The sequence below is a fragment of the Phascolarctos cinereus genome, unplaced genomic scaffold (assembly GCF_003287225.1).
Source record: "Phascolarctos cinereus isolate Bilbo 61053 unplaced genomic scaffold, phaCin_HiC Scaffold_4;HRSCAF=312, whole genome shotgun sequence".
Lineage (NCBI taxonomy): Eukaryota > Metazoa > Chordata > Mammalia > Diprotodontia > Phascolarctidae > Phascolarctos > Phascolarctos cinereus.
The window spans coordinates 279,127,534-279,144,698 of NW_027555847.1; the positions used below are offsets into that span (position 1 = coordinate 279,127,534).

General features: G+C 40.7%; 1 protein-coding gene across 3 annotated transcripts in view; it reads right to left on the reverse strand.

Moving 5' to 3' along the window:
• FBXL17 (F-box and leucine rich repeat protein 17) overlaps positions 1 to 16,032 on the reverse strand; it is a 513,353-nt gene extending 497,321 nt beyond the window's left edge. For all 3 annotated transcript variants that reach the window (XM_020968827.2, XM_020968828.2, XM_078153081.1), the window contains exons 1-3: positions 14,315 to 16,032; positions 7,356 to 7,478; positions 5,260 to 5,517 (exon numbers count right to left, since the gene is read on the reverse strand). In XM_020968827.2, the coding sequence (XP_020824486.1) occupies positions 5,260 to 5,517; positions 7,356 to 7,478; positions 14,315 to 15,316 (1,383 nt within the window). In that variant the 5' untranslated portion in view covers positions 15,317 to 16,032. The remainder of the gene's footprint in view (positions 1 to 5,259; positions 5,518 to 7,355; positions 7,479 to 14,314) is intronic.
• Positions 16,033 to 17,165: the final 1,133 nt, after the last annotated feature.

A 17,165-nucleotide genomic window follows, 5' to 3' on the forward strand; every position in this document is an offset into this window, starting at 1 on the left:
AAAAAGGTTTGAAATGTGTGTTTTTGTGGTAACTTTATCATCTTGGTTCAATTAACAAGCTTTACAACAAATTTAGTATTTCATCTCAATTCCATTTAAAAAAAGAAGGAATAATTTCCATTTGTCTCAGAAATATATATTGTCTTATCCAATGTTCCCAAATGTCAAATATCCTTTCCAACAGAATGAGTGTGGGATCATGAGAAAACAAGACTTGGAGCCAGATGATCTGAGTTCCAGTCCTAAACCACTACACATTCATGTGCCATGAGAAGCAAGTGAAATGGATTTGGGGCACTAGAAAGGACCTGAGTTCAAATCACAATTTTGATACTTACAACATATGTGACCTTCAGTGAATAGTAGTATTATTAGCAACAACAGTATCATCATCAAAGCATTTTAAGGCTTTTATAACATCTTATATGAATTATCCCACTGAAGAAGCCTTACGACAACACTATGAGGTAATTACTAAAGGTATTATTATCCCCATTTAACAACTCAGAGGAATTAAATCAGTGACCCATGGTCAACTAAACTAATAAACAACGGAGGCAGAATTCAAACTCAGGCCTTTCTTGATTTCAAATCAAGTATTCTTTTCATTGTATTTAAAATGCCTTAAATGATGATATAGCAAGTCACAATCTCTCTAGAATTTTCTTTCCTCATTTATAAAATAAAAATAATCTCTAAAGCCCTGGTCAGCTCTCAATTCTATGAAACACCCCCTGACCCACCCCAAGCCTCAGTTTCCTCAAATTTATGAAAATAACAATACTTGCAATGGTTTACAAAGTGGTAGTTGAGATAGAAGTACTTTGAATCCCCAAACCCTTTTAATCCCAGTGCCTTCCCTCTGTTACTTCCTGTTTATCCAGTATATAACTTGCTTTGTATAAATTTATTTGTAGGTTGTTTCCCCCATTAGATTGTAAGCTCCCTGAGGGCAGGGACTGTCTTTTGCCTCTTTTTGTATCTCCAGGACCTAGCACAGCGCCCTTCTTGTAGTACATGCTTAATAAATGTTTATTGAATGAATGATAAAAAAAAAAAGTACTTTGTAAAACTGTAACACATTACACAATTTCAATTCTTAACCTTGGCAATTAGTAAATTTTAAAAAATAATCAGTATGGCTAGGTACATAAAATAGTTATTTGTCGACTACAAAATTAATTAAAATGAATGTGAAATTTGATATGGCAACAAATACTTTGGTTTTTATTCTATTTACATCTTGGATTTATTTTCCAAACTACTTTTCAGATAACAGGAAGCTGGTCCTAGTTCTTGAGCTTTTCCTATAGTTATTTTCTCAAACACCCAAGTGCTCTGACTTCCTGCTTCATGCTACCTACAAAGGAATGAATAATGAGCAGGTGCTTAGTAAATTAAAGGTACTGAGCTAAATACATGGCGCTCTGGAGTAAATGCCATCCCTAAAATTCATAAGGAACCATATCATAGGTGCTAGGAAGAAGTAAGTCTAGCAATTAAGTCCTTTTTGAAAAAACCAAGAGGGGTTTGTTTCATATTGAATGTTAGCATGTAATAGGTTATGCTGTCATGTGCCTACACTGTATGTTACTAGTTGGAAATATGATAAACTTTAAAAACAAGCATGGTCATGGGACATTCTTCTTATTAAATATTGTGGCTGCAGAAAATAACCATACAGAAAATAATATCTGAGAATTAGAATGCAATCAAATATACTTAAAAAGGCAGTGAAGCATAGTAGAGAGCTAGACTTGGGAATCACGGGGGTCAAGTCTCAACTATGATGCATACCATATTATTTAACTTCTCAGTGCCCCAAGAAATTTCCTTAGACTACAAGGTTTAGAGAAGGTGCCAATCTGCATCAGTTCAAGACTTTCCTCACTGAGAGGTTCCTACACAAACTTTAACACAAACTATACTATATAAAACATAATTTAATCTGTATCAAGTTATAAGGCACTTGTGGATCTTAAAGTGCCATGTCAATGTCATAAGCAATTACACTATCGAAACATGAAAAATGCCTTTAGATAACAGAGTTAGTTATCAGGTAAAACTGGCTACAGCTAAAGCTAATTTTAAAAGTTAAAATCAGTTTTCCACATACTATAACTGGACATGTTACCATTGTTCCAAGTTTTAATTTGGGAAGAAATCTGAAACAATAACTCACATATACCTCTCCACTGAACTTCCAAACCATCTAACATTCTGAATATCAGCTATTACACCTATTAGAGCCCCAAATCTGACAGGCTTTTTGTAATTGCTTCAAGTCTTTAATAAACGCACAGTTCATACAGAAAAACATACAAAAATTGTACCTGCTGCAACTAGTTAAGAAAATCAGTGTTCTAATCAGACTACATAACATGACTTCTGTTCTTTACACGAAAGCTACATTATATATTATTTTAAATATTCCATTTTCTAGCACAAATTTTATCATCTCCCCTTATTTCTTCCAAATTAGACAATAAGGGCTATAAAGATTGCACTGTACAATGTTCATTAAAATGAAATCCAAAGGTAAAAAGAGAACAAAGTTCCCATTTATTTATGGGAGAAGGGGATACAGGGTAACATTTCTACTAGAATACCAGATTGATCACATGTATAGTCTATCTAAATCACACTGCCTAAGTCATAAAGAATGAAACTCCAAAGCAATTAGGTCAATTTGAATAGCATAAATCTATGGACCTCTGGAGAAATTAAGTTTTTCAGGACCATCACTAACAGTTTAAAAAACTGATAGTTTATATTAAAGTTATAACACCTAACTTGTCAATTATGACTGGTAGAGATCAGGTTTAAGAGGTTCCACTTCACATCCATCAAACTGGCAAAGATGATCAAAAAAAGGGAAATGTCAATTCTTGGAGGGACTGTGGAAGGATAGGCATATTAGTGCATCAATATAGGTCAAGTACAGAACAATAAAAAGCAAATTATTAAATATTTTAAAAGACAAACAACTGGCCTCAGAAAGACAAGCTAAGCCAAGTTCAAATTCTTCCTCTGACACATCCTGGTGGTGTGACCCTAGGTTCTTCTATAGAACTTCCCAATCTGTACTGGAAGAAGTTCTTCTGGAGCAGCTAAGTGGCTCACTGAATAGAGCACCAGTCCTGGAGTCAGGAGGACCTGAGCTCAAATCTGGCCTCAGACACATAACACTTACTAGCTGTGAGACCCTAGGCAAGTCACTTAACTCCACTGCCGAGCCAAAAAAAAAAAAAGGTCTTCCCCAAGATCACTCTACACTAATGAAATCATAAATCCAGTTAAAAAACAAACCTCTGTGATAGACCACGCCTTCTCCCTGACAAGGTCTCCCAAAGCTCTATTCTCATCATGTTATGCCAATAATACTATTTTATAAAATGCTTCTCCCTGGGACACAAGCCCACAATCCAGAGACAAGAAAAGAATTAAGCGCTAAGGTCAGAAGAATGACTCTAAATGTCCTTACTTGCTACAGGGTCATTTACTGAAGAGGAAAAAATAAGCACAAGAAGAATTCATTCCATTAAAAGATAAGTGTTGAAAGGATATGAAAAAATTTTTTTTTCAAAATAAGATTTGCAAATTATAAACAACCACATGAAAACATGTTTCAAATCACTGCTAGTAAAAGAAATACAAATTAAAACAACTGAGTTTTCACCTCACTTCCCCTAAACTGTTAGAGATTACAAACAGTCTCTATTGGAAGAGTTGTGGGGGAAAAAACAGAAACAGGCACTTTGGGGAGAGTTGTAAAGTAGTTCAACCATTGTCACTTTCTACTGGGAATTGGGCAAGAAAAGTGATTAAAAGATCTACTTCCTTTGACCCAATGACTCAGATACTAGGTATAAATCTAAAGAAGTCAAAGACAAAAAATTTCCAAATATACAAAAATATTTGGAGCAGCACTTTTTATAGCGGAAAAGATCTAGAAACAAAGTGGGTACCCAATAACTGAGGAAATGGCTGAAAAGATTATGTTATACAAACATAAAGGAATACTATTGTGAAGATAATTAATACAAGGAATTCAGAAATTTTAAGAAACCTGAACTGATACACAGTGAAAAAAGCAGAACCAGAGATTACCAAAAGGAAGTTCAGATGTAAGTAATGGAAAAAATCAATCAAGGTCCCAGAGAAGAGAAAATGACACATACCTCTTCCCTCACATTAAAGAAAGGTAGGAGACTTCCAGAATAAAATCATATAGATTTGCTCAAAGTGACCATACTACATATTTTTTGCTTGTTTCTCTTTATCACAAAGGAAGGTTTAGTCAGCAAGAGAGGGTGACAGAAATCATAGAGGTACAGACAAAAGACAAGCCTTTTCCCCCAAGAATATTTCAAACTTCTCTATATTAAGTTTGAAAAGACCTGAGATACCCAAATTGCTTTTTATAAACCTTTCCCAATTCTAAGGCATCAAATTGTTAAATCTTAAATACTTGTTACAGCATAATTAATATATATAGTACAAACAAGACACTACACATATATTTACAAATCTTAAAATGTTATCATTATTATGCCTTATTGATAGTAGTAGAATCTAATTAAGTTGCTATAGAAATATATGCTATTTGGGGGCAGCTAGATGGCGCAGTGAATTGAGCACCAGCCCTGACCTCAGTTCAAATCTGACCTCAGACCAAACACTTGACACTTACTTAGCTGTGTGACCCTGATCAAGTCACTTAACCCCAATTGCCTTAAAAAAAAAAAAAAATATATATATATATATATATATATATAGTTTGTACTTTTGCTTTTATGACATGAGACCTTGGACAAAAAAAACAAAAGCAATCTTCAAATAAAACAGTGTTGCTTATGGGTAAACATAATTTTCTTTATAATTTACATCATAACCGTTTCCAGGAATACATTAAGGTGAAAAGTTTGATCTGCCTATACAAATGGAAAAATAACAGTCATACACTTATCCAGTCTCCCTTTCAACCAACATCCATTTCCAAGATGACTAGAAAGCATTAGAAATAAGAGCTATGACTACAGAACAAAGCAAAAACTTGCATAGAGATTAGATCAACTGATCTAAACAGTAAAAGACAAATATCTATGGATAAATATGAAAGCTCCTACATTTTAATATCTGGCCACTATTAGAAATTTCTTTCTTCTACCCTCCAATGTATTACTTTCAAATTATTACCGTAAGAAAATACTTTTGAGTTAATATCACTAAATTTATTTTATCAAAGATAATGATTACCTGCTTGAGTCCTTCATCAGTTAACTTGTCCTGGTTGCCTACATGGACTTTCTGAAGTAAAGGACAATGAGAGGCAACTGCAATGATAGAGGTGTCAGAAAGCTGTTTGCACCTGTAGGCCGTATACCTAAGTAGTCCAGGACACTTAAATGCTAGAACACACACTCCAGTATCAGACATACTTCGACAATCAGAAATGTTGATTTCAGTTATATTTTGACTCCTTGATGCAATTTTTTCCAATAGTTCATCAGTGACCTGCAAAATTTTAAAAAAATCAAAATTTTAATTTTTGCCAACATGTACTTATTATTGTTATTTTTTTTAACTTCTTCCCCTTTCTCCATTTCAACAGATGATCTAGCAACCAAGGGGAAAAAATAAGTAAAAAGTGCTGGATTTGGAGTCAGAGGACCTAGGTTCAATTTCTGGCTCTGCCTTTTGGTACTTGACTTTTGGCTAGTCACTTAAGCTCTTTAGGCCTAAATTTCTTAAAAAGTAAAATAAATAAAATAAATAAAATAAATAAAATAAAAAAAGATGATCTAGAAAGTTCCTCTCAGCTTTAACACTATGATCGTATGGGGGGCAGGAATGTGTGCATGTAGATAATCAGTCAAAAGAGAATCCATGGGGCAGCTAAGTGGCACAGTGGATAGAGCACCTGCCCTGGAGACAGGAGGACCTGAGTTCAAATCTGGCCTCAGACACATAACAGGAGGGAAGGAGGGGACTGTTGCTAGCCCTTCATTTCCAACTTTCAACCAATCATATATTGGTTCCCTATGCCTCAAATATGTAACCAACCATACTGTTCTCAGCCCCGGGATGTCACTTACCCTGTGCTATTCTTTGTTCTGTTGTCCCAAAATCTATAAAAAGGAAGCTATCCTTTTGCTCAGGGCCTTTGGCTGAAAAATGAGGCAGCCAATGACCCATCTTATTCTCAGGTTTCACACCCTATGAATAAAATGTTATCTTGCTTGGAAAAACATACCTCAATCTACCTTTTTATTCAATTTCACTTGTGACACTATCAAATGAGTAGATAACAAGTATATTCTGTCTTAACAAATGGCCAAAGGATATACACAATTTCAAAAGAATATAAGATATCAGCAAATCCCAAAAAAAGTTCAAAATGTTAATAGAAAGAAAAGCAAAATATCCCTGAAGTATCACCTTACAACCATCAAATTTGTGCAAAGCAAAGATAAAGGAAAAAGAAAACTTATTGTTGGGGGGCTAAGTGAGAAAACAGGAATCTTAATTCACCATTGTAAGAGCTATGAAATTGGTTTTGAAAATTATTTGGACCATTCAATAAAAATTACTAAATTATTCCTAATTTGATTGAGAGATTCCCCTCCTGGAACTGTCCCTCAGGGAAGGTGACAATAAGAAAAGGTTGACAAGTACAAAAATATTCACAGCTGTCTTATGGAAACAAAATATGTGTGACTCAAACAGGAAATGGCTGGCTGAACAGCAAACTGTGGTATACAAAGGTAATACACAACAAAGATGACAAAAGGTAAAAATGTACTTATGTTAGAACTGTGAAGTGGTCCAACTACTCTAACATATAAGACCACTGTGTATGGAGACTGCATTATAACTTATCAATGAATAAATTTCCCAAAGTACCAAAGGTATTTAATATAACTCCCCAAATTTCCTAACTTCCTCTCAAGACCATGTTGCATATGGCACAGTGGACAGAGTGCTGGACATGGAGTCAGGAAGACCTAATTTTGAATCCTGCCTCAGATACTTACTATCTGTGTGAACCTAAATAAGTCAGTTATCTCTAGATACCTCAAGTTCCTTATCTGGGGTTAATAATAGTATTTACTTCTCAGGGTTGTTGTGAGAATTAAGTGAGAAAATATTAGTAAAGTACTTTACAAACCATAAAGCACTATATAAATGCTATCTATTATTATCATTACCTTTAAATATATTTACAGGCAAAAAAATGGTAGTACTTATATATTAAACACAAGTTGTGCTTAACCTAAAAAGTATGAGAAATATATCAAACAAGATTTCTGAGCGTACTGAAAGCACCTGATTCTCAGAATTATACTTCATACCTGTTGACGATTACTAAGGTCCAACTGCTTCCAAAACTGAAAGTCTAAACACAGGTCACGCCAATATTTGCAAACTAATGATGCAGAAAGGCAACGTTCATCCAGGGACAAATTAGAAAATATCTGTAAAGAAAAAAGGCATATAGTAAACAGAAATAAATAGGGAAATACTTTTCTTTTTAGCTGTAAATGCAACAGTATTATTTTGGTGGTGGTCGTTTATTTCTTTGGTCACAGAAATATTGTTGCTGGAGCTCATGGAATTACAATTTCCCCATCTCTCTTTCTGCTGCCTCCAGACACAGTTATATGATGTTGAGAAACTGGTTTCCTCCATTCCTGGGTTACAAATTTATTAAGTAACTACATAAGCTACAAAGTATACAAAACAAATCTGATTATTATAAATACAACAAACTAATCATTGGCTTTAAAATATAATTTTCAGATGTTGGGCAATGTACTTCCTGAAGCAATTTGTCCACTTCTCAATTATATGACAACCACCCCAGTTCTTCATTTCATTCCCTTTGAAAGAGAGGCAGTATAGAGGACACTGGAGCCACAGAAGATTCAAGGCTGACAGGATTATGAGAGTCACTAATACACAGTGATAACATAGATGAGCGGAAGTTATGCAAGTGAAATGAAATACCCAAAATATTACTAAGTCTCCTTCAAGACTTTCAAAGCCATGGTAAGACACCCTAGAGGAAGAAATCAAAATCATGTGGAAACAAGATGAAGCACTTATATCATCCTCCTCTCTGATACTGGAATTGCTTTCAATGAGCCTGCAGAAGATGAGTTTACGTCCTTATACTTATAAGGTCCATTAACAAAAAGTCCTTTCATCTAACTTTACAGCAATCAAAAACAAAACAAAAACAAAACCCAACAATAAGTACAAAAGACAGCAACCTGTCCTAATACTATTTCAATCTGAATGGCTCTAACAAAAAAAAAAATCAGACTGAAGAAAACAAGAACAGTAATTATCACAGATGACATTTATATAGTGCTTTAAGGTTTCCTAAGCTCTTTACATACATCTCACTCAATTCTCACTTTGTGAAGTGGGTGCTATCATTACAGATGAGGAAACTGGGGGAAGTTAAGTGACTTATTCAGAATCATGCCACTAGCAAATGTCACAACAGAATTTTAACACATCTTCCTGGATGCTAGGTCCAGTAGTGTATCCACTAAAACAAGTAAGAAGAAAAATATATGAATAATCTCAAAAAATTAAAAAAGCTGACAGACCCCTCAAGAGGAAGAAAGGGTAACAGAGAAGGAGTTAGGTCAAATAGCTCAAGCCAAGAGAAAGGGGAGATGTGCTACAACTACCAGAAAATCTAGAAAGAAATAAAATGAGAGGCTGAGACAAAAAGGCCAACCCAGAAGATAAAAAATAAAATAAAATCTGAGGTAATTGTAACCACTTAAGTCCTGTTCCAGTGTTTTACATGGAATAGAAGTTAACCTGAATCCTCAAAGACTATGCCAATGGAAGACAGCTCTGGCACACCCTGCTGTCCTGGAAAGGTTTTAAGTACAGGCCCAGTGGTGGACTATCTGGTGTCAAAGGTCCATGTAGTCTATATGTAATGAGACTCATAAAAGGAAGGCTGGTTCCCAGGTGATATGTGGCCACAGCAACCTTTGAAAGCAGCACAGGAAGGGTAGTGCTCCAAGGGAGTCACCCCATTGATGAAATATCAGATCCTTCAAGTGTTAATTATTAAGCAATCATTATTAATTAAGCCATATTCACTCATGTGGGTAGAAATTTCATACTTATGTAGAACCTTCTTTTCTATAGAATACTCCTTGTCACATGTCTGTAATGAATTATTTCTACTTTACAAATGTAAAATGGGCAAATATATAAGCAACTTATCCAAGAGTAGGGGAAAAAACTGATACATAATTATTGATCTTTTACTTGCTGTCCATCATAGTTCTGCATTATTAAGCATACAAATTTAAAATGAAAAATTTAAATAGTCATCATAAACAGCTCTCTACTTTTCCTTAACATAGCAACTGCCACAAAGTGTCCCAAGTTCAATTACAAGGAAAATGCAAAAATTTTAAATACTAAAGTAGCATTTTGTATTATTTTTTGTTATGGTGTATGTAGATTTAAGCTTCTAAAAGACTAGATCAAAACATCATAGCAGAAGATATATAGATATATAGATATACATATACCTGTATATATGAGATGTATAGCTGCAACAAAAATTTCGCAGTTCTCACAATTATATCATCTATTGCTTGAAGTAATAAAAATTCTATACAGCCAAAGATTTTGAACTTGAGTTCAGTTTAACAGAATTTTATTTATATAAACAGTTCCTAATTTACAAGTTCATTTCTAGGTCAAGTGTTTGGATTAAAATCTTTTTATAAATAAATAGTTGTTAGGTTCCCAAAGTCAGCCCACAAAACCAAAAAGGATTATAAAATTTGTCACTCTTCTCAAAAGATAGCCTTGTAGAGAGGCAGGGTTTTCCTAGAGAATAACCAGGACAAATTATTTTTATTTTTAGGTTAGAAAGAGCACTATAATAAAATGCTCTCTCATCTTCCTTACCTGCTAGCACAGTATCTTCCTCAAAGAAGGCCAACTTTAGTTAAGACTATAACCCAAACAGAAACAGGGAACCTTCTAAGTTAAGGGTAGTACAAAGAATGAAACCTTTTAAGTAACTGAAAAAGAAAAGGAAGTCAATCTCACTCCCAAAAAGAGTCATAAACCTCTGGGTCATTACATAGCTTTGGCCTCCTGGAATAAGACTTGGTAAACAGCATGACAAAAATAGGTGTCTAGAAAAGGCATGTGGATTACAGTGTGGAAAAAACAGGCTCTGGGGATGAGGGTATGTAGAGATAATGAAATTATTAAGAGGATAATTAAAGTATTGCTAAGTAAAGTGGTGAAAAGAACAACCAAGTGACAGGAAATGAGCTTAAATAATCTCTATACTGTGTGTAAGAACTCATATGGGCTAATGCAGCCCCCAAAACTTGAAAGAGGCCACCTCTAGAAGCCTACAGAAGGATAATGCCTACCTTAATTTTTTTTTAAATGCCAGTATTTAAATCACCACACTGAAGAGACTAATAGGCTTTAAAGGCACAATCAGAACAATGAAGATAATACCCTGGTAACAAAATAAAAACAAACCAAATAAATTGTAGAATTGGGGGGGGGGCAATAGGAAATGCGTTTAAAATTCATTTACAACCATAACTCCCTTCTCTCCAAATCTTGCAAAATGCAGGCTGCCCTGATACTGAGATCATGTTTATGGTAACTGACTTTCTGATGATTTAGAATTGTTAACCAGGCCACTCTTCATCTAGTATACTTTCATTAACTTCTTGGTGCTAAGTGTTCAGCCATGCTTTTGTATCTTAAATATTCAACTCTGATACAACCAGAAAATTAACCATTTGTTACATTCCATGCCAAATGTTTTTCTGTTGCTCTGAATTTGTGATTTCATTTGTGCTACAAATGTGGAAACTCCTCCACCAAAAAAGACTAATATAGCTTTACTATTCATCTGCCACATACTACTATCCCTACGGCTATTTCCCACATTCTATTTCTCCCTCTATCCATGTGTTATTAATCAGTCACTGTCCCTGTCAATGCAATCTATCACTAATTTACCTCCTGTTCTCTCATCCCCACTCTCCTCAAAACCCTTCCCCACTCCAACCCTAGCCACCTTCTTTTACTAAGCCCTCTGGAATTCCCATTTGATAGTGAACAAAATTCCCTTCATCATGGACCTCTTTCTCTCACACTGGCTTCACAATGATGAAATTGAAACCCTAGCCATCCTCTCCACCACTGGCAGCTATGCTCATACAAACATGAACTGAAGGGAGAGTAAGAGTATTCTGCTCCCCATGACATTTCCAACATCACTGCAAGTTCTCCTCCTTTGAAGTCCACTCAATCAAGAATACACAAAATCCCAAAACAATGAAGGTTGTTTTCCTAACACCAAGGTAATTTTCTTTCCTTTTTCAGAGTTCAAAAACCTGGTTCACCATTGTCTTCTCCTCCCCAGCTCTTTTGCTTATGCTAGTAACCTTCAACATTTGCACTGGCACTCCCTCAAACTTCTTAATCTCCCAGGTCTTCAACCTCCTCAAATACTTCAACCTATTCCTTCACTCCACATCAGTCACTCATATGGATAATACTTGGATTTCACCATGAACCACAAGCGTTTCACTTCCTTGATCAGAACTCTAACATTCCTCTAGCTCACCACAACCAACTGTTGGTCCATCTCTCCCTTTGCCTCTTGCCTCCTCCATACCTACTCTTCATCTTCAACACTACTCCAAGCCCTCCAGCCCTGGGTACTGTTCCAGGACATTAACCCAGATCTGACTTCACTTTCCTCCCTTTCCAATCAAGGTCATTAAATTAACTGTTTCAACTCTGCATGGGGCTGTGCTCTAGAATTGCTCAACCCCTTTTCCTGCTCATCTTCTGACAAAACTCTGCCCTAGTCACCTCTTCTACTCCTATTCACCAGCTGTAGAACTAAGCAGGAAGTCTTTCACCTTTGTTGAGAGGATACCTTAGAAATTCAAAATGTTATCTAACCTCAAATAGGCTCTAGTTGCATCAAGACAGTCCTTTTATTCTTCCCTAATTAATCCTCTATCTCCTCACGAAAGCTATTCCAAACCTCATCCCACTTCAATTCTTCCACACCTACTCCTTCCTAACCTCCCTCAGCTAGCCTTTTACTTTAAAGAGAAAACAGAGGACAATTACATGAACCCACTCTCCCATTCTTTTTGTCTCAAAACCCCTTGACATCACCCTCACTCTCTTTTTCTTTCCCCAAATCTCTGACAAAAAGGTGACCCTTCTTCTTGCCAAGGCCAACCACTCTAAAAGTGCAGAGCCTGACACTGCTGACCCACTCTAATTTCTTGGATTTGCCTCTTTGATGTTTTGCAACAGTACTCTCTCCAGTCCACCTCCCACCTAACTGGCTACTCCTAAAGACTCCTTTGCTGATTTATCAATTACATCATAACCCCTAATTGTGGGTGATCCCTAAGGTTTTATCTTGGACTCTGCTCTTCTCCTTGGTAACCTCCTCAGCTCCCAGTGTTTAACTATCATCTCAACTTGAATGACTCCAGATCTACATATCCAGGTCCAGTTCCTCCTGCATGCAAACTGCTTATTGGGCATTTCAAGCTGGGTATCACAGAGACTTACTACTTACATGTACAAAACTGAACTCATCTTTCTACCTAAACCCTCCTGTCTTCAAAAACTTTTTTTTGTCAAAGATACCACTATCTTTGCAATTTCACTTTCCCTCTCTGCCTGTATCCAGTCAGTTGCCAAATCTTGCCATTTCTATCTTCACAACATCTCTCAAATCTAAGCCCTTCTCTCCACTCACATAGCCACCACCTAAATTCAGGCCTTTATCATCTCTTACCTGGATCACTGCAATAGCATCTTAGTCTCTGCCTCCAGTTTCATCCCATAGGAGTGCATCCTACATACTGCTGCCAAAGTAACTTCCTAAAGCACAAATCTGAGCATGTGACTCCCCTACTCCAACTCCTGGGCCTTCCAGTGGCATTTTCACTGGCTGCACCCCCCACTCACTCCCCATGCCTGGAATTCTCTCCCTCTTTATCTCCTTCTCTTGGCTTCCTTTAAATCTCAGCTAAAATCCTTCAGCAAGAAGGCTCTCCTGGGTCATCAACATTTAGTGCCTTCCCTCTGAGATTATTTCCAATTTATCTTGTATACAACTTGTTTGTACACAGTCGTCTGGAAGTTTCTCCCCTCAAGAGACTGTGAGCTCCTTGAGGGCAGAGACTGTTTTTGCCTTTCTTTTTTTTTTTGTATTCACAGCATTTAGCACAATGCTTGGCACTTAATAAACACTTAAAAGGACTTCTGCAGGAAGCCAACTGCTAGTGCTATCCCCCCCAAAACTACACTGTATTTAATAACTAGCAATTGTGTGCGTGTGTTTGCAATTTCAAAGTCATAAATTACGATCCGCTGAAATTAACTGGGGGGAAGGAAATATGAGCAGACAAGTAAATACAATCCCACCAGTACTATGAAACTATGTCACCAAACAATGGTAAAAACGTAAACTAGTGGGTTGTTACTCAAAACTTACAAGATAAAATTCTAACCGTCTCTCTCTTTCCCTCCACATCACCACAGACTTTATGAGATTTTAAAGATGCAGATGTTTCTATCACCTAGCAACAGTAACCTGAAAAATTTCCAACTCATACTCATCCCTACCTTCCAGACTCTTCATCTTCCTCCAAGGCTCAGCACAGGTACTGCCTCCTTTTTTAGACATTTCCCCTTTTTCTCATTTCCCACCACAGATTTTCCAAGAGTGGTTTGTCTCGTTTTCCCCCCGAGACTCCCTAAAGTACTGACTTGTCCGGGTACCTGTTGCAAAGCCCCAGAAGAATGTTAGCTCCTTGAGGGCAAGAGCCATTTCATGCAGCTTTTTATCTGTTTTGCTGGGTTTTTTTCCCCTCCTTGTATCCCCAATAACATGCAGAATAAAGGCTTAGTAAATATCTGCCGCGGGGAATACCTTTCAAGATGTAATTTTTCTGGAAAAACAAAGTCACACACATCTTCCTCTGCTCCCCTGGCCACGACACAACCATTGGCCAGGACGGTCCCCACTCGGATGACTCAAGGAAGTTTCCTCCCGGCAGAAGGGCTATTATCAGTTTCCCGATCCTGTCCTCCCCGCCCCCCGCTCAGTCCCCCCCGAGCCGGGGGCCCCCCGAGCAGGGCCCCGCCCGCCCCCCGCCGCCCGAGGAGGGGCCGCTGAGCCAGCCCCGGAGGCGGGGACGCTGGGGGGGGGGGGGTCGGGCCGCCCACGCTCCGTCTCGCCCAGACCCACCTTGAGCAGGATGGAAGGCGGCAGCTGATTGATGCCGGCGGTCTCGGGGGGCGGCTCTCGGCAGCCGTCGCTGGGGTAGTCGGCGGCGTCCAGAGAGTCGGGGTCGCCGCCCTCCGGCCGCGGCGGGGCGGATGCCGGGGCAGTCCCCGGGCCGCCGAGGCCGTCGCCCGCGGGGTCCCTCCGAAGAGCGGCTGCCGCACAGTCCGAGGAGCCGGAGGCCGCGGGCAGGGGGCAGAGCTGCGGCGGCGGAGGCTGCTCGGGGCTCGGGCAGCCGCCGGCCTCGGGGGGCCGGGGTGGCGACGCGCCGCCCCCGCCTCCCCCTTTGCCACCTCCCCCCCCGCAGCCCCCGCCGCCGCAGCGGGGCTGTTTGCAGGGGGTGCACGCGGGGACCCCGGCCCCCTTCCGCTTACACACCATGTCGGGCAGGGCGGGGGGCTCGGCCGCCGGCTGCCCCCGGAAGAGTTGGAAAGGAGGCGGTGGCGGCCCCAGGAAGCGGATGGGCCCCACGCCGGGGAAGAAGAGGCTCCGGCCCTGCTGCTGCTCCCAGGCGGCGGCGGCCGCAGCGGCGGCCAGGCCCAGCTCCTTGCAGCAGGACACGGACGACGAGGAGCCGGCGGCCGCGGCCGACGACAGCAGGAAGTGGCGGGCGGCGGCAGCGCAGTCCTCGGCCGCCCTGCGGTGCGCCAGGTGCTGCGAGGCGGTGGCGTAGGCCTGGTCCCGGTCCCGCGGCAGCGGCGGCTCCTCTTCTAGGCCGGCGGCCGCGGCAGAGACGGGCGTGCTGGGGCTGTGCACGATGAAGCAGAGCATGCAGGGCCCGCGGAGCAAACAGTCCCAGCTCCGGGGCGGCGGCGAAGGGGAGGGCGAGGGTAGCGGGGGAGCCTTGGCCGGGGGCAAGCGGGGCAGCCGGAGGAGGTGGCGGTGGCGCCGGCGGCGGCAGCAGCAGCACCGGGGGCCCCTCTGTCTGTGACGGTTACGCGGCACCTTCGAGAGGAGGTGGCCCATATAGAAGGCCCCGAGGAAGGAGCCGGGCGGAGAGGGGGGAAGGAGAAGGGAGAGGCGAGAGCCCTCCCCCCGCCGGCCGCGACAGCGAGACACGCGCGCACACACGCACACTCGCTGCTCGTTCACGGCCCGGCCCGGGAGCAGATGTCAGCTGCTGGCGGCCCCGGCGCGAGGCGGGGGCTTCATGCCGTGACCGGGGAGCCAGGTGAGCCGGGGAGGGTGGGGAAGGAGCGGGCCGGTGCCGGGGCCTAACTGTCGGAAGACCTGGCTCAGTCCGCCTGCGGGGCGGCCCGGCCGAGGGGGGAGGAGCGGCGAGCTCCGTCTCCGGCCATTTTAACCGAAGAGTATCCGGCGCGCGCGCCCGTGACCGCGGCTCCGACGCTACGGGAGCAGCTGGCACCTGTGGGGGGCGGGGGCGGGAGCGGGGCCGGCGCCGCAGGGGGTCCCGCTGTAGCCAGCCTGGCCGGCTGGGCGTCTGGGGAACTCCACGCCCTGGCCTGCCGCTTTATCGTGGTATCTGGCGGAGATTGGAGCCCTACTCCCTTATCTCCCGGGCTGGGAAGAGACTTCACCAAGCGAATGGCGGGATGTGGACTTGCCTCATCGCAGCACCTTGACCTCCGGTTGCCGGTGCAAGAACGGGTGGGTTACAAATGGGTTCTGGTCCCAGTTTTGCAAGGAATGAAGGTCAAGGCCCCCAGTTAGAGTAAGCCATGGTCCACTTAAGACTATTCTGTCATGGATACGTGGTGTGTATGTGCACGTACGTACATAGGCTTGTACTGGGCCCTCCCTCCACCTGTGCAAGGCTCTTTTCTGCAGTTTGGACTCTTGAGAGTTGCTGCACAGCCAGAGGTAGGATTTGAACTTAGGCTGGGCTGGTTCCTGAGGCTTGCTTTCTGTCCAATCAACCACCAGATTTTTCGGTTTTGCTTAAAATAGAGATACATTTGCTTTTTAAAATATTTCCTGTTTGCATGAAGATGCCTCAGAATATCAGCAACCATATATAGCTAAACATTAAAATAACTTATTAAATAAAATTCATGGTACATTTGGCATTAATTTTAAGTAACTTGTCAATAGCTTTAGCATGCTTTTATTATTTTTAGACCCCCTTCTGTTGAAAAAAAAAATTCAATCTTTTAAACTTGAATAAAAACATCATTTTACTTAACTCACTGGGTTATTGTGTTACAATTTTTTTTTCCTGCTGGGTTTCATGAACACTTCTCCTTGGGAAAGAAATTTACAAAGTCCTCTCAAAACCATGATTTTCATAACAAACTACTTTTCTCAGGTTGAAAAAGATACTATGTTTCAAAATTTCTTAATTGAGAATTATCTATAGGCTGTGCTGGCATAGATTTAACCAATGAATAGTCCATATACTCCACTGGTGTCCTCAGGAGGTCAAGGCAAATCAAAAAAGGCCTCTTGGGTCAAGTTTATGGAAGGTCATGGATTGGCAGGTATGGTTGGATTACAGTTTGCATCATTGAAGGGAATACCTACATTGAAGACATCAGATCTATTTTAGTATTTCCTTCCTTTACAAAAGGAGACAATGTAGGCTTCTTTTAAATATTGAATTCTTCGAGCTCCATTTCTGACACTTGATGATTCTGTAACCCCATTGGGCAAGTCACTTAACTTCCCTAGGAATCAGTTTCCTGCTCTGTAAAGTTATAGGGTCGGAATAGATGGCCTTTTACAATACTAGATCTGTGATCCTAAAATATCATTTGTACATTTCAGAAATTGTGTTTTATAAAGCTAAGTCTACCAGTATGCAATTCAAAAATGTTTTCCAAATGACCTATTTGTGAATTAATATTTTGGATGACAG